The 26,193-nt window shown below is 42.6% G+C and overlaps 1 protein-coding gene across 2 annotated transcripts in view; it reads right to left on the reverse strand.

Annotated features, from left to right (window-relative positions):
• Positions 1 to 22: 22 nt before the first annotated feature.
• The window catches only part of rimbp2b (RIMS binding protein 2b), a 102,200-nt gene continuing 76,029 nt past the window's right edge, over positions 23 to 26,193 (reverse strand). For both annotated transcript variants that reach the window (XM_086029817.1, XM_086029816.1), the window contains 15 exons: positions 22,793 to 22,944; positions 18,744 to 19,409; positions 18,314 to 18,463; positions 17,434 to 17,601; positions 15,225 to 15,971; positions 14,124 to 14,232; positions 13,484 to 13,609; positions 11,717 to 11,898; positions 11,191 to 11,359; positions 11,007 to 11,069; positions 9,115 to 9,218; positions 7,484 to 7,510; positions 6,918 to 6,989; positions 4,007 to 4,141; positions 23 to 1,343 (listed from right to left, as the gene is read on the reverse strand). In XM_086029817.1, the coding sequence (XP_085885943.1) occupies positions 1,185 to 1,343; positions 4,007 to 4,141; positions 6,918 to 6,989; positions 7,484 to 7,510; positions 9,115 to 9,218; positions 11,007 to 11,069; positions 11,191 to 11,359; positions 11,717 to 11,898; positions 13,484 to 13,609; positions 14,124 to 14,232; positions 15,225 to 15,971; positions 17,434 to 17,601; positions 18,314 to 18,463; positions 18,744 to 19,409; positions 22,793 to 22,944 (3,029 nt within the window). In that variant the 3' untranslated portion in view covers positions 23 to 1,184. The remainder of the gene's footprint in view (positions 1,344 to 4,006; positions 4,142 to 6,917; positions 6,990 to 7,483; positions 7,511 to 9,114; positions 9,219 to 11,006; positions 11,070 to 11,190; positions 11,360 to 11,716; positions 11,899 to 13,483; positions 13,610 to 14,123; positions 14,233 to 15,224; positions 15,972 to 17,433; positions 17,602 to 18,313; positions 18,464 to 18,743; positions 19,410 to 22,792; positions 22,945 to 26,193) is intronic.

Genomic DNA, 26,193 nt, shown 5'->3' on the forward strand with positions numbered 1-26,193 from the left:
CTTTGCCAATCAGACATGCAAATGTTACAAAATATCAAATTTATTTAGAAAAGATTGCACATGCACCCACAGTAGTTTGAATCCATCAATATAGGCTGATTATTCGTATAATAAAGCTAGCTCACATTGCAAACTAAAAGGTCTTCACACCATGAGAAACGCTTGCACTGCATAATTATAAAGTGAATGTACAAAAAAGGCAGTTTGAAAATCAAGTATAAACATTTATAAACAATTTACAAAAGAGCAACAGTCGCACAAAAAATGATTGTAAGCAATGTGGACTACAGAAAGTATTGGTCTAACATAACCATAGGTTGACATTTCTGAACAAGAAGTGTACACATTTTTCAGATTGTGTTGCATACGTGTAATCTTTCTTTTGGCAGTATTTGTCAGAGTACATGTGTCCCTTTTGATGTATGGTGATGGAATGAGGGTTTAATGCTATGATGGTCATTGCACTGTTGTTGGGGGAAGCTAAATACATTGGCTTTCAACTGATCATACATTCACTACAGACAGTATAAGGAGTGTGGCTATATATAGATTTACAGTACTCAAATCCCGCATCATCATCTGACTGTCAGGATCAAACCTTTCCAATGAAATGGGTTTGGGTCCAGGATGAATGGGCTCTAAAGAGGTAGCCTTTTGTCAGGTGAACTGTCAATCCAATCTACAAAGGGTTATAAAATACGGAAAGTGCTTATTTTTACTGAGATATATATATATATATATATATATATATATATATGGGGGGGGGGCATTTTGAAGTCATCAGCAAAGGGCTCTTGGGTTAAATGTCGTATCTGATTCCATGGAAAGAGGACATCTACTATAGCCAGGACGGAAGTGATTTTCACGTGATGAACATGGTCACATTTGACAAAAAGTTAAACAAAATAAGGCAAGTACAGTATATGGAAGTTTGACCTAAGAGACGGAAATGGCTACAGAGACCCAGTTGCTTAGACGGTGTGCTTATTTTAATAGGGACATCCCGAGTGGGTAACATGGTACTTGGAAACTGCTGACGAATGCACAGCATACTGACTGCACCGTGTAAAAGCACGCCATACTCCCACTTTCCCCAAGTAACTTCACAGGTTTTGCTACAGTGAAACTATCAGGGAATAAGTGCCACCTGTCCACTGTGCGCCAATAGTAGGTCAAGTTGACTGTTAACAACGCCAAGCTGCTGTTTCTTCCCTTAGTAGTGCAGTCCTTTTGTCTTTCTGGAGGCGTGCATGTCCATTGGGCCCCTGATGGGAGTACAGGATGTGTGGATGCACTGTGAGAGAGCCTGCTCTTCTGGGCCGGCCCCATTTGTCCCATGGAACCTAATGGGGAGACCCGTAGGGGACAATTGAGGGTGTTAAAAAGCCAGCTGTCGGTCACACCGTCAGTGAGCTGAAGTCTCGCTCTAGAAGCACTCAAGAGTCCCTGCTGGGTACAAACACTGCTTGTCTTGTTTCTGTATGAAGCTGCCCGCAGTCAAGAACAAACAGTGGAAGCATCAACTACCACAATTTAACAAGCCATTTCCCAAATAATGGCAGCTCCTTACACAAATACATTTGCCTTTGGAGACAGGAGGGACATCACACATTCACTTGTTAAATACGTACACGCATCTAAAGAGACTAGTGATACAACTGGGTTACAGAGAAATGATCGGTCACGACTCCTTTTCTGTAATCATAAGCTAAAAGGCTTCGTCAAGTTGCACTTTAGGAAGACACACAGTACATACAGGTACAGTACAGTACAGGTACAGAGAATCTGCAAGGAAGAATGGCAGAGGATCCCCAATTCCAGGTGTGAAAAACCTGTGGCATAATTCCCAAGACTCATGGCTGTACTAGCACAAAAGGGTGCTTCTACTCAATACTGAGCACAGGGGCTGAATACTTATGAACGTGGTTTCAGTTTTTCTTTTTTCATAAATGTGCAAACATTTCTACATTTCTGTTTTTTTCTGTCAAGATGGTGTGCTGACAAAATGAACTTTTTATTTTGGCAAATGGATGCAATGACAAGCTGAAAAATGTCAAGGGGTCTGAATACTTTTTGACTGTATATGGACAAAAGTATTGACACCTCTGCATCACTTGTGGCTTCACTTTATCAAGACAATTTGGTTGACACTATCTCAAAGTAGGACTACATGAAATTCTGCTTTCCGGTGAAATTTCCGGATGAACCTAAAATGCACCATAGCCTCTATTGGCAACGAAGCCTCTAAGCTTTTAAATGCAAATGCACTAGTAGTACATAAACACTGAACAGCTGGATATTTGCATTCAAAAGTAAAGAGGTTACAATTTCATCGGTAAAAGTTGTGTATTTTCTGATTCATGAAATTTCACCCGAAAGCTGGATATTCTGTACTTTTTGTGAGTAGTGTAATATGCTTTTTAACTTAGTCCTTTTGCCTACATGTAAAACCAAGTTTTAGCAAAAGAGTGGACGGTACTCTAGGTGTCAAAGCTACAAAAGGGAAGACCACGTCCATAATGTCATTTGGTTTTTACTTCCTGTAGGTGTGATGGAAAGGTGTCCTGAAACTTTAGTCCATTCTGTGACTTTCTTCCTCCAGAATTCCAAAATGTTTTTATGTTCATCAGCCGTCCTCTACTTCTGTGTTTAATGTACGGCTTGCTGTCTTCGAGAATCTTTATCTGAGCACAGTTTCATAATTCATAATTTCCAAGTCTGTGACTGTATTAAAAAAAAAATCTTTCCAATTATTTTCCGATAATGCTTTTCGCACAGAAGTAGGTATTAATATTTTCTTCCTAACCATTATTCTGGAGTATGCCGTTCCAAGGTGAACATATTGCAGTTGCCAAATGTGGTTTTAATTGGGTTAGGACATCTGAGGGACAGGGACAGTGCAAAATTGCCTTTTAGCTTAGAACGAGTTACAGCAGGAGAGTCGTTTGAGGAGACAGACATCGTCATGTACAACACTCGGAGGAGAAACAACTGAAGATACCACACGTCTTGTCTAATGCATTGGCTATGGCTACTTTCACCTAGCAACACACAAGTAGAAACAACATGTTGAGAGTTTTGGCTAACCCGAGAACAACCGTCACCCTGAAGTGATGCAGCATTAGAAAGGAATGGCATACTGTATAAAGTGTACATGTTGCATACCAGAAACTAAGGGTACCCATGTCATCTGCATTAGACGAGGGGGAACGTAATCTTGGTATCCTCAGTTGCTCACTTACGTGACGGAAACACGGCCTTTAAGGTGTGAAATGAACACTCTTCTTCTGTTTTGCCAAGCAGGTGAGGAAAAGAAATAACAAATATATATATATGGTGATGGACTTTCAATAGTTTGCACAATGATGTTAAATTAGAATAGAGAAAAAAATATAAGACTGCACCTATTTTTGAAATCATTGCATACTGTATTTGTTACACAAAAATATCACATTAAAAAAATACTTCCGATGGGAACAGGGGCTACATTACAAGAAATACAACCACCCCCTGCCCCCACCCAAAAAAAAGAATTCAGAAGCATGTACAAAAGTGACTTTTTTTTTTTCTCTAAAGAAACTGTTGGAAAATTCATCCATGTGATATTTTAAATCATGCTGGCCTACACACTACGTGGATATCTTATGTAAAGCAAATACTTAGCAGAAAGAATCAGCTCAAACACAAATAGTGTTTAACTGCTGTTTTTGAGACAAAACAGAACAATTACAAAGTTTACACTTGAATCTAAAATGCCTTAGAAATAATATGTATATTTATAAATGTACAGTTTTACACACTGTAGAGCTCTCGCCATAAACATAAAAATAGTTCTGCCAAGTATTAGTCTTAAAAGTTTTTATTGTCATTGATCATACACATCTATTTACACCATCAGCCAAAATGTCCTTGCACTTTGACCAATGAGACAAAACGAAAGGGGGAAGAGGAAACTGAAGCAGAAGAGTAAACAATGACAGGCCTAGTACTGCGAAGGAGCATGTACCCTTTTGGTCTTTATCCGTGTGGGAGTGTCCTGGGGGTATCGTGATGGTGAGTCTGTGAGAAAAACCTCGACATCATCAGGCACTTCTTCTAGAAAGTTGGAAGGAACAAGACCGTTGTGTCCGTTGAGCTCACCCTAAGGTATAGGAGTACAAGGATGGTGACACTTATTTTCATTTGTGTACTACGCATTAGTAGAATGACAGCTTTTGAGACTGAAATTTTCCGCTCTTTTCCGGTGTCTATTGTGTATAGTGTTTCGTGTTAATTTATTGATTCCATTTTGTTGTATCATGTTGTAAAGTGCTTTGTTACAGCTCTAGCTGTAATAAAATGCACTATATAAATACAATTGTATTTGTATTGTATTGTTTTGTTCACTAGTAGTACCATGAAAATAGACGATTACATAGAGGGAAAAAAATGGGCTATCGACTATGCTTTGTCCGATTTTTTTTTTTTTAAGTATCCCGTTTATCGTTTATTGCCTACAAAATGGGCATCCGTCATAGGCGGATAGGTGGACCGGTCCGTCACAGAGGTGGAACACCCAACTCTCGTATCACATATGTTGAACCGCTTAGAAGGCAGACTATGCCAGTGAGAACAATGTTACTGTAGGGAACACACATGAAAAAGTAAAAATAAATAAATTGTTTCAGGCAGCTAATAAAGGCGACTCTCGAGGAATGCAGAAGTGAACAGTGGTCTTTCTTTTTAAAAGAATCCAACACAACATGTCCGCCGGTGCTTGACCCGGTTAGGAACGATTACATTAACGGAAGAAAGCACACTTCCATCCTTAAAGTCTGTCCTTTAAAAAAAACAAAAAAACTTCTCGTCCTCTATCCTCCATCCCCAAAATAGGTGTCTGTCCGGGACGGAGGGACCGTCCCATCCTTGGGACGGAATGCCCATATCTGCGACCTACCATACACAGAGTTGGGCATTTTACAAAAAAAACTGCGGTCCGTTTATCGCCTACAGCCAGGGTACCCTTCTGCCGTCCGTCTATCTGCCTTTTTGTCCGGCCGGAAAAAATAAAGTAACCGCCTATAGGCTAGTCCGCCTATGATTATGAACGGGCTTTGCGTTTCAGACTACCAACTTTGACAAACTACCACTCGCGCACCCCCCAAAAAATAGATAATTACATAGACGGATAAAAATGGGCTTCCGACTATGCCCTTTTATCGCCTCCAAAATGGGCACCCGTCGTAGGATAGACGGACCGGTCCATCACATATGCGGAATGCCCAGCTCTGGCCATACATAAAAAAAAGTGTCAGTGGTTGTGGTGCCTCAAGGATTATCCGGTCAGGGGTCCCATGGAGAAAAAAAATGTAACTAGACAGACAGTCGTTATAACAGCGCGACATCGTCATTCTACAAGTGTGCTGAATTGTCTTGCTTGTGATGATAAAGAGCATACTATTACAAGCATCTTAAGATACATATTACCAGTAATTAACGAATGTACTGTACTAATGGCTTTCCATTTAAGGAGTTTCAAGGTATGCATTTCCCCCAGTGGAGGGTGCCAGAGAGCTATAGGGGAGGCTTGGCATGAGGTAAAACTGCAAACATTCAGAGCAGAAAGCAACATACATTTATGCAATGACAAGGTGGGGGGACGTACTGTACCTGGTTGCATCACGAGTACAGCCACTCACAGTCTATCACTTACACACACACAAAATCCTTTTGAATGTACACTGGATTAGATTCCTGCTCTGATCAGACTAAATGTGTTTTTATGTGAAATTATAAGAATTTACTGTGATTATCAGAGCCGGGCAGTCCTTCCCTGGGCCGGACCGGTCGGACGCCCCGGCCCATTTTCGGGGCGGGGGACGTTGGGCGACAAATTTTAAAAACTGGCTTGACTAAGCATGGCCAAAAGTGGATTTTAGTCCGGCTCGCTAATCGGCCCTCACGCGTTAGACGTGGTCGCAAGGCGGCCAAATTTCATCTCAGCCTACTCGGTGAAAGGCTTCTTTTTAGGCTTCTTTCTACTGCCGCGTCGGCGCGAGCGACAACTGCCGCATTGATTCACGTGACAGACGCATTGTGCTGTTGGCGACAGGTCTGCAACACATCCCTCGCACCCATCAGGAACTGTTGCTGCTCTGATCGGTCCATTATGTCACATTTTGCGATGACATACAGTTTCCCACACGGAGTGGAGAGAGAGGAGCAAACTAGTTTGGCAATAAAATTAAATGCAGAGTCTAGTCCCTTTATGGTTGTAGCCGGTACGATATCCATTGTTGTCGCTGTCCTTTTGAAGCAACGTCCCCCGACTTGGAACTTAACGGTTTCAAAACAACTTGTGTCTGGGAGTATATTAAGCTGCGCGCAGCACTCAAGTATGACGCTGCCACATCAAGGTGGAGTTCATGCACTTCTTCTGGCGTCTTCTACTTCCGGAAATAGGCCGTAGCAATCCTGTTGTGTATAGTTGTTTGTTGGTATGCTTTTATTTTGTGTGGAAAATAAATAACTTGTTGAATGCGACTTCTGGACGTCTGTTGGACCCAAATAATTATACAATATGACAAAACCAACCCCAGGGCAATGGAAGTAAGCACACGCCGTTGGGTAAGTAGTAAAGTACCAGTGGCGCATTTTGAAGCGTGTCCACAGCGGGTTCAAATAGTAAATTAGCCAGCTAATGATCCTTAAAAAGCTTCTGCCGTTAGCATCTCTCCTGCGGCGGCGTCAATCACGGACACTTTTTTTTGGGGGGGGGGGGGGGGCGGAACGGGGCGGGGGCCGACAGGAAGGGTACCCAGGTCAACGGTGGAGGGTCGCGGCCGGCAAAAAAAGGGTCAAGTGCCCAGCTGTGGTGATTATGAATTTTTAAAAATGGCAGTAATGTTTGAAATGGAAATGGAAAAACAGCTACTTACATAATAAAATCCATCTTCATCTATTTCCCCAAAAACTGTGATGACATCCCCAGCACAGAAAGTCAATTCAGCCTGTCAGAATGAAAAATCAGAACACATGAAGCCTATCATGCATGTCAGTCTAGACCTGGTTAAAACAATACTATTTAGGGGGGGGATTGGGAAGTGTGTGAATTGTGTCCTCCAAATTAATGTGAAGCATCACATTAATGGAGACCAGTGTCAATTGGACTGGACTAACTGAAAACATATGTTGGGACAATTGAAGAGAGGGTGGCAGCACACCGGGCACATCTCTTCTGTGGCATCCTCTAGGTCGGACAAACAAGCCAAACAGTCATAGTACAGTATGCGGTGTATGTACAGCATGTCGCAGACAAGTTGACACAAAGACCACAGTGAGGAGGGGAGACACTAGCTCGGGGCATTGTGGAGCGGTTTGTTTTAGTGACCGCCGTGGACGCAGAGCTGTGAACGCCACCATCTCCTTTGGACCCCAACACTTAAGGGAGGAAAACACACACAGAGCAGACAGCAATGCATCCTCCTCACCCTCACTCACTCACCTCGTCATCTAGTCTGTTGCCCTCATACTGTGTCGGTGGGTGGGAGTGGCAATAAAAAGGTGAGAGTAAGTAAAAACCAAGGGTTGGAAAAAACAGTTTGCAAAAAACTTTACCCTAACCTTTCTAAAGGCAGATTGATTTGTGAGATTACAAGTACCGGTATGTCATTTCACAAATACATATTGCCAAGCTTTAGACTGATGCCGTTGTGGAGACACTACAAACCAGAGGGACCAAGCGGCGCTTTTGAGGGAACTGTAGGCAATGTTAAGCAGAGCACATCGAGCAGTTTGATCAGGAGCAGACACGAATCTGTGACACTGCTGCCTGTTAAACTAACATTACAGCTTGCGACGGAGTTGTTTGTCGAAATCCAATATTAAAGTGTTTATTTTCAGCACTTTCCCAAATGGATGCTACAACATAATCTCATGTCTTCCCGAAATATATTAGTTTTACCAAAGTCCTGAATTCTTCATACTCCGGCCAAATGTTTATTTCTAATGAAAAGAAGGTGCCAAAAGACTGTAAAAGGTCATCTAACGTTTGCCATATATATATATATATATTTTTTGTATGTGTTTACATCCCAGCTTGTCAGACAGATTTTATATATATATATATATATATATATATATATATATATATATATATACAGACACACACACACATGTAGTTAAACACATTTTGTAAAAAAATAGTTTGTACAAATTTTAGAAATTGTTCTTATGTTCATTGAGCTATTGAATGGGTTGTACTCAAATATACTGAGCACTGTATATATATATATATATATATATATATATATATATATATATATATATATATTATATATGTATATGTATAAAGTGACGCTGAGTATCAATTAAACAATATTTTCAAACAGCTGTACAGCAATACTGAGCTACTGAAACAAGTACATTTAAAATGAACCCTGAAAGGTCATGTGTGATATTACTTGACTGACGAAGATGACAATGAAGGACATTTTTGGTATAATTTAAGTTTGGTTAGTTTTATAAATGAAAGACGTAGTGCCCGTTAGTTTTTGTTTTTTATAAGCATTTTCATTTTTGTTTCGTTGACCAAAATGTTTTTTCCTCCAATTTTAGTGCTAGTTATTTCATTAATTTTCCATATCTATAACATCCTTGGTTGAAGGAATGCCTTTTGGAGGCAACATTTTTGCGTGATATTGACTATTGAAAATCTGGTCCAAAACACCTTCAAATTAGAGTAAAACAGGAGAACTTGATTATTCCTCAACATAGCTCCTTTGGTTTTGTCTGCTCCTCGGCGAACCAGTTTTCTGAATTGCTGTCATTTTCACATAACATCTACCAATTAGCTCGTACGAGCCAAAATTCCAAGGGGTTCTCCAGGTCGCCGCGTCAAAATTACCGTGACATTTCAAATGGTGCACTAAAAATGCAATTTAAATAGTGCAAATGGAGCATTACTCACGAGAAGAACGCTCTGTGCAGCAGAATACTCTAGGTCATGTACTTTAGTCAAATAATTTTTTTCCCTGAATTTATTTGTTGGGGTGTTTGAAGGGTTCATTCCATGCTTTTATTCATTTATTTATTTTTTAATTCCAAGATGGTGGCTACTGTGTAGGAGGACAGTACCTCAATGTCAATGTTTGGGGAACTCTCTCTTGGGTCGTAGTCGTACAGCGCTACCATTCTGCGGGTTGACATTGGATGCTGACGGCCACTGCGTCTGTTCCTCTCTGTGAACAAGTCATTCAAAAAAAGGAGTGGTGTGAGACAGACATTTTTAGTGGGATGTAAATTTGCAGCGGTGGGCATCGCCTAACTGCCACCGCGTTCCGTCCTGCATATTTAATCAACCACGTGGTACCGGTCCTCGTCGGCGACAGCCAATTGGCGTAGAGAAGGTAATCTTTTCGTCACAAGCAGGCGCCGCTCGAGCAGACGCGCTGCCAAACAAAGAAAAAACATCAAACAAAAACAACAGACACACACGCACAGCGTGGTAATCAGTGAAAAAAAAAACAGTTCCACTGTTTTATTTTTTATTTTTTCCTTACGCGGCAGCGTTTCAGGAGTGCGGCACCTACGGGTGACGTGGTACAGGTTACGTGCGTTTTCAACGTCGTTTGGCTGGCTGACTCGAACCGACTGGGACCACGTGGGTTGATTAAATAGGCAGACGGGAAATAGGCGATGCCCATCTCTGTAAATTTGACCACACTACAGGATCTCAATATCTGTAAATAAGTCAATAATGCTATCATTTGTGATGGTATGACTTTCAAGCTTGTTATTATTATTATTATTATTATTATTATCATTAGTTGTACTAGTGGTAGGAGTAGTAATATTGCAGGATGTGTATCAAATACTGGAATGGCTTAAGAACAAAAAAATGGAGTAATGTGTCCATCGAAAGTGTGCAAACCAATTGGAGGTCATGCATACAGATGTTTCAACAGATTTGAATCATTATCTCCTGCCTGCGATAAAAATGTGAAAACTATCTTCACTGCACTGTCACAGATATATTTTTTAAATTATTTCCTCAAGCATACAGTGGTACCTCTACTTACGAAATTAATTGGTTCCGGAAGAAATTTCTTAAGTAGAAAAGTTTCTAAGTAGAGACACGTTTTCCATGTAAATGCCCTAATCCGTTCCAAGCCCCCCAAAATGTTTTATAAAGCATAACAATGCATCAAAACGTAACAAATACATGTTACAATAACATTATTGCACAATAAATGAGAATTGTGCATAATGTAAAAAACAAACAACAGAGTAAAGAATAAACATGATGGTCATTTACCTTTTAATTGTTGACCTCTTTGGTTCATGTTCTCTCTCAGAAGTGTTTTTTGCCTGGTGTTTTGTAAACAACTGATTTAATAACGAGGTGACTGTCGATACATTACGTTCATAGTCTTAGGCGAGATCAACCAAACGCATCCCTTTTTCATACTTTTCTATTATCTCTTGCTTTGTTTGTATGGACCGATTTTCTTCTTTTTTTTCTTTTCCTCGTTTCTAATTCACATAAAACTATTGGAACACCTCATGGCCCGAGGGGCGAATGACGAGGACACTGCATAGACATATCTATGACGTATATATCTATCTACCTGTCTATCGACACACATAGACACATATGGTAGAGGTCCCTCTTAGCCAATGGGATGCCAAGAAGATGCTAGGTAATAGCCAATGGCAGAGCAGCTATGAGCATGTTGCATTCAGGAAACTCTGGAGCTGCGAGTAGCAGCCCATACTGTATTTTTACCTTTCGTATCCTGAAATTTCTTTCGTAACAAGAGGCAATATTTTCCTGTTGAGGAGTTTCGTAACTTGAAAATTTCGTATGAAGAGACGTTCGTAAGTAGAGGTACCACTGTGTATTTATTCTATATACAAGATGTATAACCTGATGTCAACAACTTCAGCTAAGCTTCAGGCATCTTTAAAAGGAAGACAATAGTCTAAAATTAAAAGATTAAGCAGGAAGCAGCAGACAAGACACAGACCTCGCTTGGACTTTCTGGACCTGCGATTTATTGTCCGTCCATCTTTGAAACGATCACAATTTACTTCACAGGAAAGAAGAACATACAGAATGGGAAAAGTTGAGGAAAAATAAAGGAAAAGGGTCAGCAGCAGAGAATCAAACAAGAAACAACATCATGGTGCCTCTGTACAATGTTTCCTCACCTAGCTTGTCCACAGGAGTGTTGAGTGGGAGAAAGCCCTGTTTGAGTAGCTGGCCCATCATGTTTCCATCCTCTGTTTGGATTTCAGAGACCATGTTACAAGGAATCAAACCCACTCGGTCTCGGATTTCTGCCCTGTAGAAGCCATCTGTGTCTTTATTTCCAAACACCTAAAGGGAAAAGATAGATGTAAATATAGGTAACGGATGTTATGATTATTGCCAGTTCACCAGTTAGAACATCTTTACAAGACTCCAGAAACTTGTGTCCACGTGGGATGTGAGACCTTTACAACTTCAAAAGATGTCATTATATGAAATCAAAAGACACCTTTATGGATGTAAATACAAGTTGTACACCATTGGTTACATGTAGGAACAGGAAGGACAGGTTAGACTTCGGCAGAAAACTTCCTATACACTTTTGGGCCTGACAGATGTTTGACATTTGTCAGTGAAACACTCAGAGGGCAGGCATAGATAGACAAAGTGTGAGATCTTGGTAATATCTTCAGGCCAAGCCCTTACCTTGATGACCTGGCCCTCCTTGAAAGGAAGCTCCTCGTCAGCAGCGTCAGGGTTAGGAGACATGGAAAGCGGGTCGTAGTCAAATAGGGCCACAAAGACACGTGTCAGCTCGTCCGGTTCGGATTCCTCAAAGTAATCCATCGCATGGCGCCCCCGCCCGTGCCTGCGTCCGCCATAACTGTCTGAAACAGAGAGAAGGCCTCTGCTGCTACTACCGGCCGTAAACAGCCACACGGGCTGCAGTGGCCATGATGTCTGTTTGTTAGACCCGACAAGGGAGGATATGACATGCACGAGCCGAATGCCATTAAAATGATTTTTATTCAATTAAATCTGAATTTGAGGATAACAAATGATTCGAATGCATTTCACGCTGCAAGCTTGACTCTTTCCTCGCACATGCTCAGCTGTGTGCGTGACATCACAGGATGCAGAAAAACATGTTACTCAGCTTTTGGATGAAGGGAAAGTTGATTGAGGTGCTGATATGAGGACAAAACAAGAAGCAAAGCACGGATGCTCATTGCTGTTTCACTGCCTTATCTCACAAATGGCAAGTCCAAAGCATGCCTTCCTTGATTTGGACATAATGAGGAGAGCATTCCTACATCCAATGTTGGTAATATCATGCTTGTGTGCCATGTGTGAAAAAAAACTGGAAGCAAAAAGGGCAGCAGACAACCATTCCAGACACAGAAAACACTTGAAATATCCTAAAAGGCAAAGGCTGTATCAAGGCACTGGAATGTTTGTTTAAAATATGGCCAATATGTACATGGGAGAAGTGGGAAGAAAAGCACTGGACTACTTCAGAGGAACTAAAGCCCTGCCACTGGTTCAGGCATGTTGATGACAAATCAAAGTAGATTTTTGTACCGAACACATCAACTCTGTGGACAGAAAGAAGACATGGGAAGATATCGAAGAGGACACGTTGCCGTTTTTGGCCTTTTAGGTGTGGACAGACCTCAGGTCTACAGACAACCTACGCAGACAGATCAGTACCTTCTCTTCAACTCCCGTCACCCACTGGATCTCAAGGTAGAGGTTATTAGAACCTCCAAGGACACAGCAGAGAAAACACCCCTCCGGTCTCACATCAGGGATGCTCTTACTAACCTGTGAGTAAACAAACTGTGCCTTTGTCAAATCCGCTAAGAGAAGACGAGCCACTACACCCAAGCCTGAAGACAGAAACAAGAGGCGGAATGTGGTGGTCCCATACGTGGCTAGCCAATAAATAGAGCCATAATTAAGTAGAGCGGCTCCACACCTCAAATTGAGGACTGAAGAAGCTTTTGGATTGAAGTTAAAACGGCTTCAACAAACAAGAACAGTCCAGTTGCCATGATTCAACCTTTGTGGATTACCATGACCTGGATGACTGACAATCGACACAGACATCGAATATCTTGCATTCTGTGTCTTGATAGCTGCCTTTTACAGTTCAACCCACACATGAATTACCAAAAGAAACTAACATGGTACACTGCTACGTGACGACTCTGTCTTGGCATCCATTCTCCAAGTAAACTTCAGTCTCACTGAATTGTGGTGCAATACAAATCTAGTGTATGTTTAAAAAAAAGGCATTGTATGAAACTGAATGGTGATTAGGAGGAGTTGCAAGGTTTGGGTTTCTTGGGATTGAAAGAGTGCAGGTGGAAAGTGAAGTGGCCGATGTTTCCCTGTCCGTTCATTCAGTTATCCTAAGTTAGTTGGGTAAATGAACTAACTGAACTCTTGGTGAGAATCTGCTCCACATACCATATTGATCCTCTGAGGACAAAGTTGGCCATATCCTTCGCCGAGCTACACTGCCATAGTAAACATCCTCCTTGACAGGTGAGATGTTCCCCTCACTCCCCTCACTGTTACTGTCCATGGTGATCTCTACAGAAGACACCAATCACAGCATTATGGACAGAGATTCTCCACACACACACACACACACACACACGCACGCACACGTTGCTCCATCAGACGGCCCATTCAATCATGCTGGGAGAGTTGGGTGAAGAAGTCGTCCTAAGGTGAAGGAAGGGTCGGGGAAGTGGAAAACACAAGGCAATGGGGACTCCGTTTTGAGTCATGTAAAACAGCAATGCTTGTGCACTGTTGCAGTGACGACTTGTCAACATGTTGACCTACTGTAAACACAGCTTAGGGGTGTAACTTTCCTGCAAAACTGCACATGAACATTTGGCCAGTCCAGCTCATGACGATGTACTGTATCTACAGGGTAAGCAGACACCCGACATAGGGGCCACGTGACGTTAATGCGCTATGGAAGTGATGTACAGCTCGGCTCACATGAGGAAGGGAGACACATGGTATTGATCGCAACAGACATCAGTGGCCCTCTAGGTGGGGATGGGACGTCTCCTCATTTGGTGACCTCACTAACCAATGGAAGGGATGGGTCGTCGCTGAGGGGGGGTGCCGATGTGAACCGGCCTCCGCCCTGTATGGTCCAGACGGCTGGCATTTCCATGAGATGGTGAGTTTCCAATGAGCTTTAGAATAAGAAAAAACAAACAGTTACAACAATAAGGTACCTACATCATGGGGGAAAAAGTTGTCATTTGAAACAATAAAAACGTAAAAAAAAAAAAACAATCCCACAAGTCTGTCAAAACAACTAAAAAGCCATAAGAGCAAATGATCGAGTCCATTTGTCCTTAGGAAGGCTAAATTATAGAAAAACCAAACTATAAAGAAACAAGTAAATCAAATCAACCCCCAACATTGCACCATGGATTGGGGTTAGTACGGCCACATGTTCAACTAAAGACCATTTGTTTGGTTTGTTTTGTTCTGTGCATGTCAGCTCCATGACAAGAAACAAATGATTCACAAAGGTGTTGCAGAAAATAAGTCAAGTTTTGCATTATCTTGAGGATGGTTACCGTGACAACCAACACAGTACAGTATAACAAAACAGTTTTGTTTTGTTTTCTTGTTTTTTTTTGGGGGGGGGGGAATAACAAGCAAAAGAGTTAAGGTGGACTCACATAATTAGGAAATACAGGAGGATAGGAGCGTATCTTGTGTGTGCGTGTGGGTGTGGGGCGGGGGTGAGATGAGATTCTGAATTAAAGCTCTGAACACATAGTTGTGGTGCAAGACTAGCAAGTCATGAAATAAGACTTATGCAGACAGAAGGCGGAAATTAAGCACGCTGCACGGTGAAGCAGCTTAGCAACTGCTGTCCTTTAAATGGGACCGTTAGCCATAAAGACATGACAACTCAAAACTTGTTAAAATGGTCTTTAGGAAAATGAAAGTTTGTCTGTGTATAAAAAAAGAACACCTGTCAGTCAGAGAACAAGCAAAGTAACACACACAAAACAACATAAAATCAGACCAACCATGAAATGTACTCAGATGAAACCATCAAATGATGAGAGAGGGGATAATCATGACGAAAAACACACAACATTCAGAAAGGAAAAATGGCTGCAGCTTGCTGATTGTAAAAGTGCAGCAGAAAGTGCGAGTCACACACCAGCGATTGGTCCCAGTGGAGCCTGGACAAAGACTGGGCCCTAGCCTCCCTGTGAGGACTGTAATAGACTCTGTCCAGCTCGTTCAGCCTGGCCTCACTCAGGCCCCCCTGCCGCGAGAAATTCCGTGGCCCAAAGTGTTCCCGGTTTTTCAAGTCGCCGGTGTGGACTGACTTTGCGGAGGTCACTGGAATGTCAGCAAACTCCTCCTCTACACTGCACTGGCGCGTCAACGTTCTCTTACGGCCCATGGCTAGCGCTCGCCTTTCTACCGGACCTTCGCAGTGGATGATGCGCATGGGTGCTCCGTGGGTGTAGTAACCTCGATGACCCCTGCCCAGAGATCCTTCTTCCTCACTACCGCAGTCCAAACCACTGTCAGGACTCTTGGTGTTCTGGCGGCTGGGCCGAGCCAGGATACGGTCGTCCGCATTGTAGTAGTAGCGGATGTCGGCGAAGCGAGGCGAAGAGCGCTGGCGCTGCAAATGGCGAAGGCTCTTGCCGGAGGTGACGCGGTTGTGCTTGTGACCGTCATGGCTGTACGTCCTCCGTGAAGTGCGCGGTGTTCCCGGCCGGCTGCCGTCCTCGAAGCATAGGCGCTGGCCCAGGTTGTCCACGCCGTCTGTCTCTTCCTCCACCTCCGGAATGCTGTGAAGACGCTTGCTACGGAGCGACTTCTGCTTTACTACCTCCCTCTGGAGGTCCCAGCAGTCTCTTTCCTCAGCAAGGTCTTGACGCTTGTAATACGCCTCCACGAGGCAAAGTTCCGCACGTTTTCACAGTTCAGTGAGTCGGTTCAAAAGGTTCAGTTTAGTGTTTTGGAAGGGGAGTTGAAACGGGTTTGAAGGTTTTAACACAGGCAGGAAACAACACAACATGTGAATAGAATAAATGGGGGGAAAGACAAAATAAAGACATAATTAGTTATTTGTGGCAATAAAGCAACTCATGCAGACTCATTCCGTGAAAAGAGGAAATGGCATGCTCTGAACAGGAATCTGTGAAATGCTGGAGTGATAGCTGACAGACGACGTGGACACAGAGGTTAATGTAGGTTTAGAAAAGGGAAATTTGCTCATGAAAAGTGTGAAATACTCAAAAGGAAAATAAAGGTGGTGGGTTTACTTGCGAGGGGTAGAGAAGAAAGAAATCACAAATCAGTTGTAATAATAAGCCATAAACCAAAGAGAAGCCGAGGGACTAGAAGTGCCGCTTAGGACGGTATGCACATGTTTAGTAACCATTTACATTTGCAATGTATTCAAGCAATTCCACCTGCGTTGTAACTTTTAACAGACAGCAATAGACTACCTCATCCTAGTCATTGTAATTCAAATTTGTTTAGCGTACGTGAACTGTAAATGGTAAATGGCTTTCATTTCACTTTTCTAACATCAAGGTGCTGAAAGTATTTTGGGACAAAGGGGATATGTCCATCCGCAACACTTACATACAGGTAAATGGCAATGACAAAACAATGATGACATTTGATTTAAAATAAACATAAAATAAATACATAGATGAATAGGTTTCTTGAATCTCATATTATTATATACTGCACTTTGATTCTAAAGTTGGAGCACTTTTACTTCTGACAGCATGTAACATGACAATGTGTGACCATTATGGTTTTACATCCACACAGAACAAATGAAGACAGAATTGTACTGACAACCACTGCCAATAGTAAAAAAAAGTCAATATTAAGACATGAAAGACATGAGCAAAAGTGAATATTTACATTTAAGTGCTCACTTAAATGAGATTCCCATGTGCACATGATATGCCATGACCCTTTGCAATTGTACATTGGTATAATTTTGCTGAGATACATTTACATATGTACTGTACATATCACCCAAAAAGTCTTAAACTAGCAAAACACAAAGCACGTCAAAAATGCAGTGCAAACCCAGAAATGCACATTCTTTTAGTATTCAGCCTCCGTCTGGTAGCATGCTGTACAGATTATTGTATGTAGTGTAGAGGCAGCCATTCTCATAAACTCAGCCTTGCATTAAGCAGAACTGTAAGGGGAGGGCTGGGTTAATTCAGCTCAATTAAGGCAGGAGCACTCAGCCAGGCAAAGGCCACTGCCGGCCTGGTTGTAAAAACCTTGGAAAGGTGATGTCGACCCGACCGCCCGCTAGCCGACCATCCCACCGTCTTTCCTACGCAGTGTCACTACAGACCCGAGGAGTGCAGTTGTACCTTCAGAGAGTTGTGAGAGTTGATGCTCCTTCTGCGGCCCTCTTCTAATTGCATCTCAGAGTAGAGATCTTCCTCATCCTCCTCCATGATGTCGGACAAGTCCGATCCCCGGCTGCTCTCTGTGTAGTACTCCTCACTGTGGCTGTAGTGGTGGTGATGATGATGGTGCTAGGAGGAAACATGAAACAAATGAGTCAATATTTATTGGGGTTTTTTTCCTAATCTTCCTTTCCAGTTGACCCTGTAGTTAGGAAATAGACTTTGCCTTCGAGGGATAATATGCAGGATAGTCTGTACAAGTCGATGTGCACTGCGGCAATAAAATGATTGAATAAAATTTAAACGAGACAGTTTATGAAAATTGACTTTTGAATTGCTTATTTGAATTGCTTATAAGTAGTTGGCTCTCTGGAGTCTCAAGTCGGTGCTGTCTGACCATTTCTGAAAGTGTGTATGGGAGCGAGCTGTTCTGCCCCACTGTTACGTAGAAGTCTGGCTAATTTACATAAATACTGTTCAGTATACGGTGAAGTTAGCCAGTGGTGGCTTTGTGCATGTGCCACCTATTTGCGCAGGCATAAACAGATCTTGCTCTGGAGGGAGTCTCAAAGACTCCAGAAACCTCTACTAACTGTACCAAAGTCACTATATTTGTTGACCATTGCTTTTTAATAAACAAATGTTGCTTGAGGGATGTAAAAGTCGACAGATCTAAGCAGGCTCGCTTCATCGCATGGTCGAGTTGTGCCACCCACGGTCATGTTAAGCAAAACCTTACACTCAGACAGAATGACTTTTAAAATGTGTGTAAGTGAAACAAATGTGTAATGTCTCATAATACTCTGTACAGTCAAAAACACAAGGCTCAAAGTGCTAATACCTGTCTGCCCAGTTCAGAACCTCGAAGAAATTCATCAACCGAAGCCCCTCTTCTTCTTGCATGAGGAGAATCGTAACCGTCCTCTTCATCATCAGAGTTAAGTGGGTGTAGGGCGTTACCACGCTCGCTGAAGATGTTCCTCTTCTCCACCTGATAAGAGATATCAGGTCATGCTGTGTTTCAAGTTGTGTGCTTTTTTTTTTTTTTTTTTTTAAATGTTTGAATCATGTTCTTTGTCCTGTTCGGTCATGCAATATGGGGAATATGTATGCCTTCTCACGCTGCAATTGTTTTGTTGTGACACGGGGTGGGTTGGTTAGGTTGATATACTGTATGAGTATAACTGTTACTAAATAATGTTTTAACCTTGCTAGTGTAGTTCAACCAATAATTCAGTTGCAGATGATTGACAGTGAAACTTGTATCATACCCTGTTGCCTTCAGCAAACACTCTCTGGGCAGCTTCCCTGGCCATGGCCTTGGCGATAGTGTTGGGAATGGGGACTCCCTGAGGCTGCGGCAGGATCCTCTGAGGAGAGGGCGAACGCCGTGTTTGGAAGGCCGGCGGCTCCAGGTTGGGTCCGCGCATCGGAGGCAGCGGGGAAGGGCAGCGTTCCCAGGGCGGGGCGGGTCGCATGCTGGCCTCGTGCTCTTTGGTTTCTGGCTCTCTGGCACTTATAAGAGGTTTTGACTTGGGCACAGGCTGGCGCTGGAACTGAGGATTGGCGTGGGGCGAAGGGTGACAGATGGGCTGCGAGTGTGTCTGTGCGTGGGGCAACGTGTGGGGCTGAGCCCGAGGCAGAGGCTGCACCTGTGGCTGGGGATGAATTGGCGGATATGTGGATGGATAAGGAGGATGAGTTTGCGGGGGAGTTGGATGAGACGGTGGATGGGGCAAAGTGTGTGTTGGCCCAGTAGTTCGATGCGACAGACGAGGAGAGCCTAATAGATTATGTGGGATGATGGCCACAGGTGAATCCTGGGACTCTCCTTGAGTTGATAACGTCCTTACAATGACCTCCCTGGCCTCCAGGCATTGGATTCTGTTTAACTCCACCGTCACATAGTCTGCTGTGGGGTACAAGACCTCCGCAATCTGCAAAAAACAACAACAGCATCAACGATTTAATGTGCACATTGGTGCTCTTGTTAAATCCATCTTTTATCTTAGGCAGGTGGTTAAATTAAAGCTTCTCTTTTCACAACCACATTTAGAAACAGTAATCCATCCCTTTGTTACATCTCTGTTGGATTGCTGTAATGCACTTTATTTTGGAGTCAGCCAATCCTCCATCAAGCGTCTCCAGTTGGTCCAAAACGCTGCTGCTCACCTCCTAACTGCAGCTCATAGGAGGGAACACAAAATACCAATTCTGGCCTTGCTTCACTGGCTGCCTGTACATTTTAGCAGAGATGGGCATCCCATGGTCAGAATGGGCCGGCCCGGACGGTCGCCCATTTTGGGGATGGAGGACGGCGGATGAGGTGTCTTTTTTAAAAAGGACGGCCAAAGCATGGACGGAAGTGGGTTTTCATTCGTCCCTCTAATCATCTCTAACCGGGTCAAGTACTGACTGAAGTGTTTGTTGGGTTATTTTAAAAGGAAGGACCACTCTTCTAATCTGCGATAGCACGGAGCCGCCTTAATTCAGTGCCGGTACAACACTTTTCATGTGGGTTCCCTGCAGTAACATTGCACTGCCCTCTAGTGGTTCAACTCATGTAATACCATGGATTATGCCAAAGGATATTTCACTGACTGACAGAAACACGCCCAGCCTGCCTCGTGTGTGTAATCCGGGACAAGGTATGTACTGGGTGTAGGAAAAAGGTGAATAGCAAATTTGTTTTGTTAACAAACCTTATCCCTTTGCATGCGAAGTATGTCCTTGTGTGGGACATCTTTAGACCATAAAAATCTCTACCAGCTCTGTCGTACACTTAATCGACCCGGACCTGGAAGTATTTCGTTCGCCTCCTAAAACAACATTGCATTATATTGCAATCATTTTAATTGCAAAATAACACAATAAAAACTGAAAACTTAATGGGCTGTAATGCACAAAGTTTGCAATAAAACAATAGTATTGCATTACAAAGCAATCTTAAATAGTCTTGTGATGTCCCCTGGTGGGCTCCGTAGTCTGGTGACTGACGGTGGTTGTCTTGGCAGCTAAATGCTATCATGGTCGACACTTAAACAGTTGTAAATACGGTAATTCAATCTAGTCACGATACTCCCGGCCGGTAAGTGGATGTGAATAGGAAATTAGCCAACTAATGAGCTTTTAATAAGGTTTATGAATTATGAAACCTCTGCCAACAGCGTGATGCACGGACGCTTTTTTTTGTGGGACGGACTGACAAAATGTAAGGACTGAAGCACTTTAAAAGGATGAGGACGGACGGCATCAAAGGACGATTATTTTTATGAATACGGACGGAGGGACGATGACGGAAAGGCGCCGAGGTCGTGGACGGAGGCCTGACCGGCAAAATAAAGAGTAACGTGCCCATCTCTGCATTTTAGAGTTCATTTTAAGGTTATTTCCTTTGTCTTTAAATGGTCTTGCCTTCAGTGAAGGGCGGCTAGCGGGGGCTAGGTGTGGCCGTGTGTGTGTGTTCGTCGTTCTTTATCATACCACCCACAGTTTGGGTTTTATGAAATAAAATTCCCACATATCCAGAACAATGGCCGTCAGACTCATAATCACGCAGAAAGAAATCATCTAACATTTTGCTGAGCTAAACTTACTAGACAATGCCATCTTCTTTGCCTTTGCCTTTGTGTCATAGCGTACGTTTATCTCATGCACTGATTCGCTAGCTCACACCTATCAGACTGGTCAATTGTCACAGACAGCCATCGCCATTTTGCATACTATGATCAATGGCTAATTCATTCAAATCATATCATAAAAGCACAATGACACAAAAGTCTCCTAATTCTTCACAATTTGAAATGTTGCATTTTACTTTGTTCCCGCTTGGATTATGAGTGTGTATGCAAGATTAGTATATGTGTGCATGAAACCCTTTCTGATGATGGTATGACAATGACTTCTCAGCCATGTTTGCGTGCTATTGTATGAAATTACTGGTTTTGATTGGTGTTGACTGTAAGAATTGAATGTTCATTACTTGAAAAAGATAATTGTAGAGTTTGCATTCAGATCAATGGCCACAGTGTGAAAAGGGATGGCCTTGGCCACCTCTGACCACCCTGTAGCTCCGCCCTGTCCACCTCTGCCTTAGGTCAGACATGACTTCCCCTTTAACTTCCTGCCCATCTATAAAACTCGCCTTAAAGAGGAAGTCAACCTAAACATTGTTTTCAAGAATATTTACTATGCAGGCCCACATTCTGATTAATAATATGTTTGTGGAATATGAGTTAAGCAGCAAAGTCCACCCGCTTTTAAACCATCTCAGGGGGTAGTCATGTTGTCACTTCTGTGGACTGTACAGTTGCTCAGGGCTCAGGTAACGACCAATCATTGCTCAGCTTCACAAAACAGGTGAGCTGTGATTGGTCGTTACCTGAGCCCTGAGCAACTGTGATGTCACTTTCTTTCGACAGAAGTGACAAAATGGCCACTCCCGGGTGGATTTTGCTGTATTCCATAAACGCAGTATTAATCAGAATTCCTTGTTTCAACTAGTTGGGCCTGCGTAAAACATACGCTTGAAAAAAAATTGGGGTATTCTTTGGCTTTCGACATGGCACGGTGGTCGACTGGTTGGCACGTCAACCAATACGTTTCCTGGTTTGATTAGAATTGGTCCTCTTCATGTTTTCATGACATCATGAGCAAGACTGCTCCTTACAAATTGATCCTCGCCATTGCCGAGCTTTAAATAGGATGTATAGAGAGGGAAGTGGCCAGTGAGCTTACATAAAGTGTCGCCGAGTGTCATCAGCAGGATGAAATATAGATATGGCGAGACTAAAGGACCACATAAAAGGCATAAATACTTGGAAATTTTCATGGCTCAAAGAGCTGTTGTGAAGTTTGTCTTCCAGCTCCTTGTTAGACAACAGCAACGTGTGCAAAAAGATCGGAGACACTGAACAGTTCAACTGTCAAGTTTATAGTGCATATTAGGTTCATCCTGAAATTTCACCCGAAAGCCCGATATCCCCAACTTTTTGGGAGTAGTGTATGAGTGTCATTTACCAAATATAAGTTTTAAATGATACATTTTTTTGTTATTAAAACCAAATATCTGTATTCAGTTTGACATAAAATATTTCAAGAATTAAATCCATCCATCCATTATCCAAACCGCTTACCCTCATATAGTGGAGAAAAAAAAAACACGTTATATATGATGAACGTGCTTTTTGAGTGTTTTTTTATTCTATTTTATTTTTTTATTTTGGTTAGATATTAACATTATTTCCTTCCTCCAGAAGGTGGCAAAAGAGCACTACTAAACAATTCACATTAGCACACATGAATAACAACAACTTGGTACCTTTTGTCCCTTTGTGCATACAGCATAGCCAATTACACTGGCACCGTTGGAAGTACCAGCTGTAGTCAGCGGCGGGGGCTTCCATCTAACCTGCAGAACCCCGGGTGTCTGACCACACTGGACCTGAACCTCCTGCGGAGGGAGTGGGGGCCCTGGGAATCACAAGCAGGGAGATAAATAGTCTTAAAAGAGTTTAACTAACTGACGTGTTTAACTGAGGCGAGACAAATTCCACAGTCCTCAAGCCTGTAAAGTGGCCCACCAGAAGACTGTTTTTCCTTTACTCTCATTCAACCATCCATCCATCCATCCATTTCTCCATTTTCTAGATTACAGTACTTTAACTGTTCAAGGCAGTTCGAGCCGATACATAATGACTATGGGTCAAAGGCAGACTATATAATATATCGTCACCAGTCAATCACAAGACAGACACCCGTTCACACCCACATTCACACTGTTGCGATCACCTAGTGGGGAATTAACCCACAATGCCTACACGGAGGTCAGGGAAGTGAAGCTCTGCACCATTAGTGATTTATTTCTTTCCAACATCCATCCATCCATTATCTGTACCGCTTATCCTCACAAGGGTCGCGGGGCGTGCTGGAGCCTATCCCAGCTGTCTTTGGGCAGTAGGCGGGGGACACCCTGAACTGGTTGCCAGCCAATCGCAGGGCACACAGAGACAAACATCCGCACTCACAATCACACCTAGGGGCAATTTAGAGTGTCCAATCAACTTACTACGCATGTTTGTGGAATGTGGGAGGAAACCGGAGTACCCGGAGAAAACCCACGCAGGCACGGGGAGAACATGCAAACTCCACACAGGGAGGCCGGAGCCGGGATCGAACCCACGACCTCTGAACTGTGAGGCGGACGTGCTAACCAGTCGACCACCGTGCCGCCTTCTTTCCAACATGTATCTTATATTTAATTCCGCACTGTAACTGCTGTTAAAATATAAAGTGCTATATTTTGCCACATAAATGTTACATATTGATATAATTTCTTTACTATCATTACTCACAAAAGACTCCATAATAAACTTTAAAAAATAGATTCTGCACAAAATATAAACGCTGTCATTTTGGCAGGACAAAAAACGTTAAAAACAAACACTGAATCACCATTGTCCCGTTCAAGTAAGAACTAAAGTCCACTCAGTTCGAGCGGACGCTCGGAAGTAGTTGCATAACTGTTGGCTGGCGAACAAACCAAAGGAACTTTGCAAATTTATGCTGGACCTGAGAGATGAACTAGCTTAACGCTGAGCTAGGAAGAGGCTAGTACACCACAACCTGAATGTAAAAAGGGACCAAGATGAAAAAAAATCTAGTTTGCCAGTAGCCAGGGTACTGCGCAGGATCATGGAGGAAAACCTTTCGGTGGGTTGATACACTGCGTCAACCCCCCAGTGTAGGCTACACTCCGATAGGTTTGAATGAGATAAGCTAATGGCTTTGTAAACGTATGATGAAGATAAAGCACTATTTACTGTAAGCGCACTCCATTGATCAGTTTTGATCAATTAGAATTTTGACATGTGTTGCACTATGAAGTGTTTTTTGGCAAAAGTAAAATGAGTAGCTAACCCATTCCCAGAGCTGGGCATTTCACTAAAAACTACAGCGTGTCTACAGCGTGGGTACCCTTCTGTCATCCATCATTCGCCTTTTTTTCTCGGGGGAGGGGGAAATAGTACCCGTCAATAGGCCGGTCCGCCTCCAATTTTAAACGGCCGTCCGTCGGCGAGTCCGACTAAACTTTCAATAGCAACACCCACACCCCCATCCCCCTCCAGCTGGACGATGATTCAACAGAAATAGTGACTCACTGCACTTTGGAAGCCTGTTCACAGCCTGGTCCCTCACTCAAATCTGTCCCCCAAGTAACAACAACTCACTATTTTCCTCCTCGTGCTTGCCGCGGCCATCGTAACCTCGGCCCGAAAAATGGACTAATGACGGACTGCAGACGAATGGCGGACTAAGGGTTTCCGTCTTTGCTTAATCCGCTATTTTAACATTTTTCCCGTCATTGGTCAACAGTCAGCAAAACGGGCGTCTATCAGTGACGGATAGACGGACCGGTCCGTCACATAGACGGAATGCCCAGCTCTGCCCATTCCAGTTGATTCAGTCATTTGGTCACCAATGTCAATAAGAATAGTGAATGCAGATTTGGGGTGCGAGTCTAAGTCCAATTAATATCTAACCTCACCAGTTTCGCACATGTAGCTCATCAAGTCCTTTTCATCTAAGGGAGATGTAAATTCACTTGGACATAATGGTGACTGATAAACGCTAATTTTATCACCGCTCTTCATTGTAAGTCCTTCGCCTGCCAATATCGCTCCAATCCCACCAGCATGGCGGCGTAAAGAAGTGCACCCAGGGAGCAGTCAGGTGACGTCTGGAAGACTGTGTAAAAAAACATCCATTTAAATCTTGAGGAGACATAATGCTGGACAACAAAGTGAGGGAAAAGGCCATTTTACAACACTTCTCAGACAGCTCAAGCATTCTACAGAGTTAATTGATTTGTACTCAAGCTTATTTTACCACTTGAATCGGTTAATAACATGTAACAATAACAAAGTGATGACATACCAATCGTATCTACGTGTATTGATGAAAAAAATGTTCTTATTAAGTAAGGCTATGTATTAAATTGACCATATTTGTTTAGACAAGGTTTCTTCATAATGCTGATGACTTAAGTATTAAACTAAAATTCAGGACATTTTTATATAATGAAAAACAGTGAATTAGAGGAAGTTTCCAAACTTTTGACTGGTACTGTACATGTACTTAACTTACATCAATATATTATTAGAGTAGTAGTTTGGAGTGGTGTAGAACTGTCCATTACAATTCTAATATTTTGGTTGTTAAGATAAGAGCAGATCCTCTTTTACCCTAACGATTGAAAAAAAAAAAAAAAGAAAAAATATTAATATGTTCCTGGGATTGAATGACTGGACTGAGAAAAGACATCAATTCGTCTTTGTCAGTGAATGACTTAAGATAGATGTTAAGATGAAGATTGGATCTCTTTACATTGTTCAGGTTGTCATATTGTAGAAACACTGACCGGCCAGTGTTATTGGCAGTGTTCACATGATGCTTTAGTTGAGGTGAAACAAACGTTTTTAAAAGCATACACAGGCCAATAAAGTTGAGAAATAAAGCTTTCTAAAAGCTTTAAGAGATGTGCTTGAGTGAACATTATTATGCTATAGCACGATGCTGCAGTAAAATGTGCAACATGCACATTTTTGTGGTTATGCTGTGTAACAGGAGTTGGAAAGGTCAACTAGAATTCAGCCAGATATCAGATTGGTGGTTTAACCAAAGACAAAGGAACACAGTTATGTCCACAGTCTGTCAGTGATG

The sequence above is a fragment of the Filicampus tigris genome, chromosome 5 (genome assembly GCF_054856515.1).
Source record: "Filicampus tigris isolate MCC_2025a chromosome 5, RoL_Ftig_1.0, whole genome shotgun sequence".
NCBI classification, from domain to species: Eukaryota; Metazoa; Chordata; class Actinopteri; order Syngnathiformes; family Syngnathidae; genus Filicampus; species Filicampus tigris.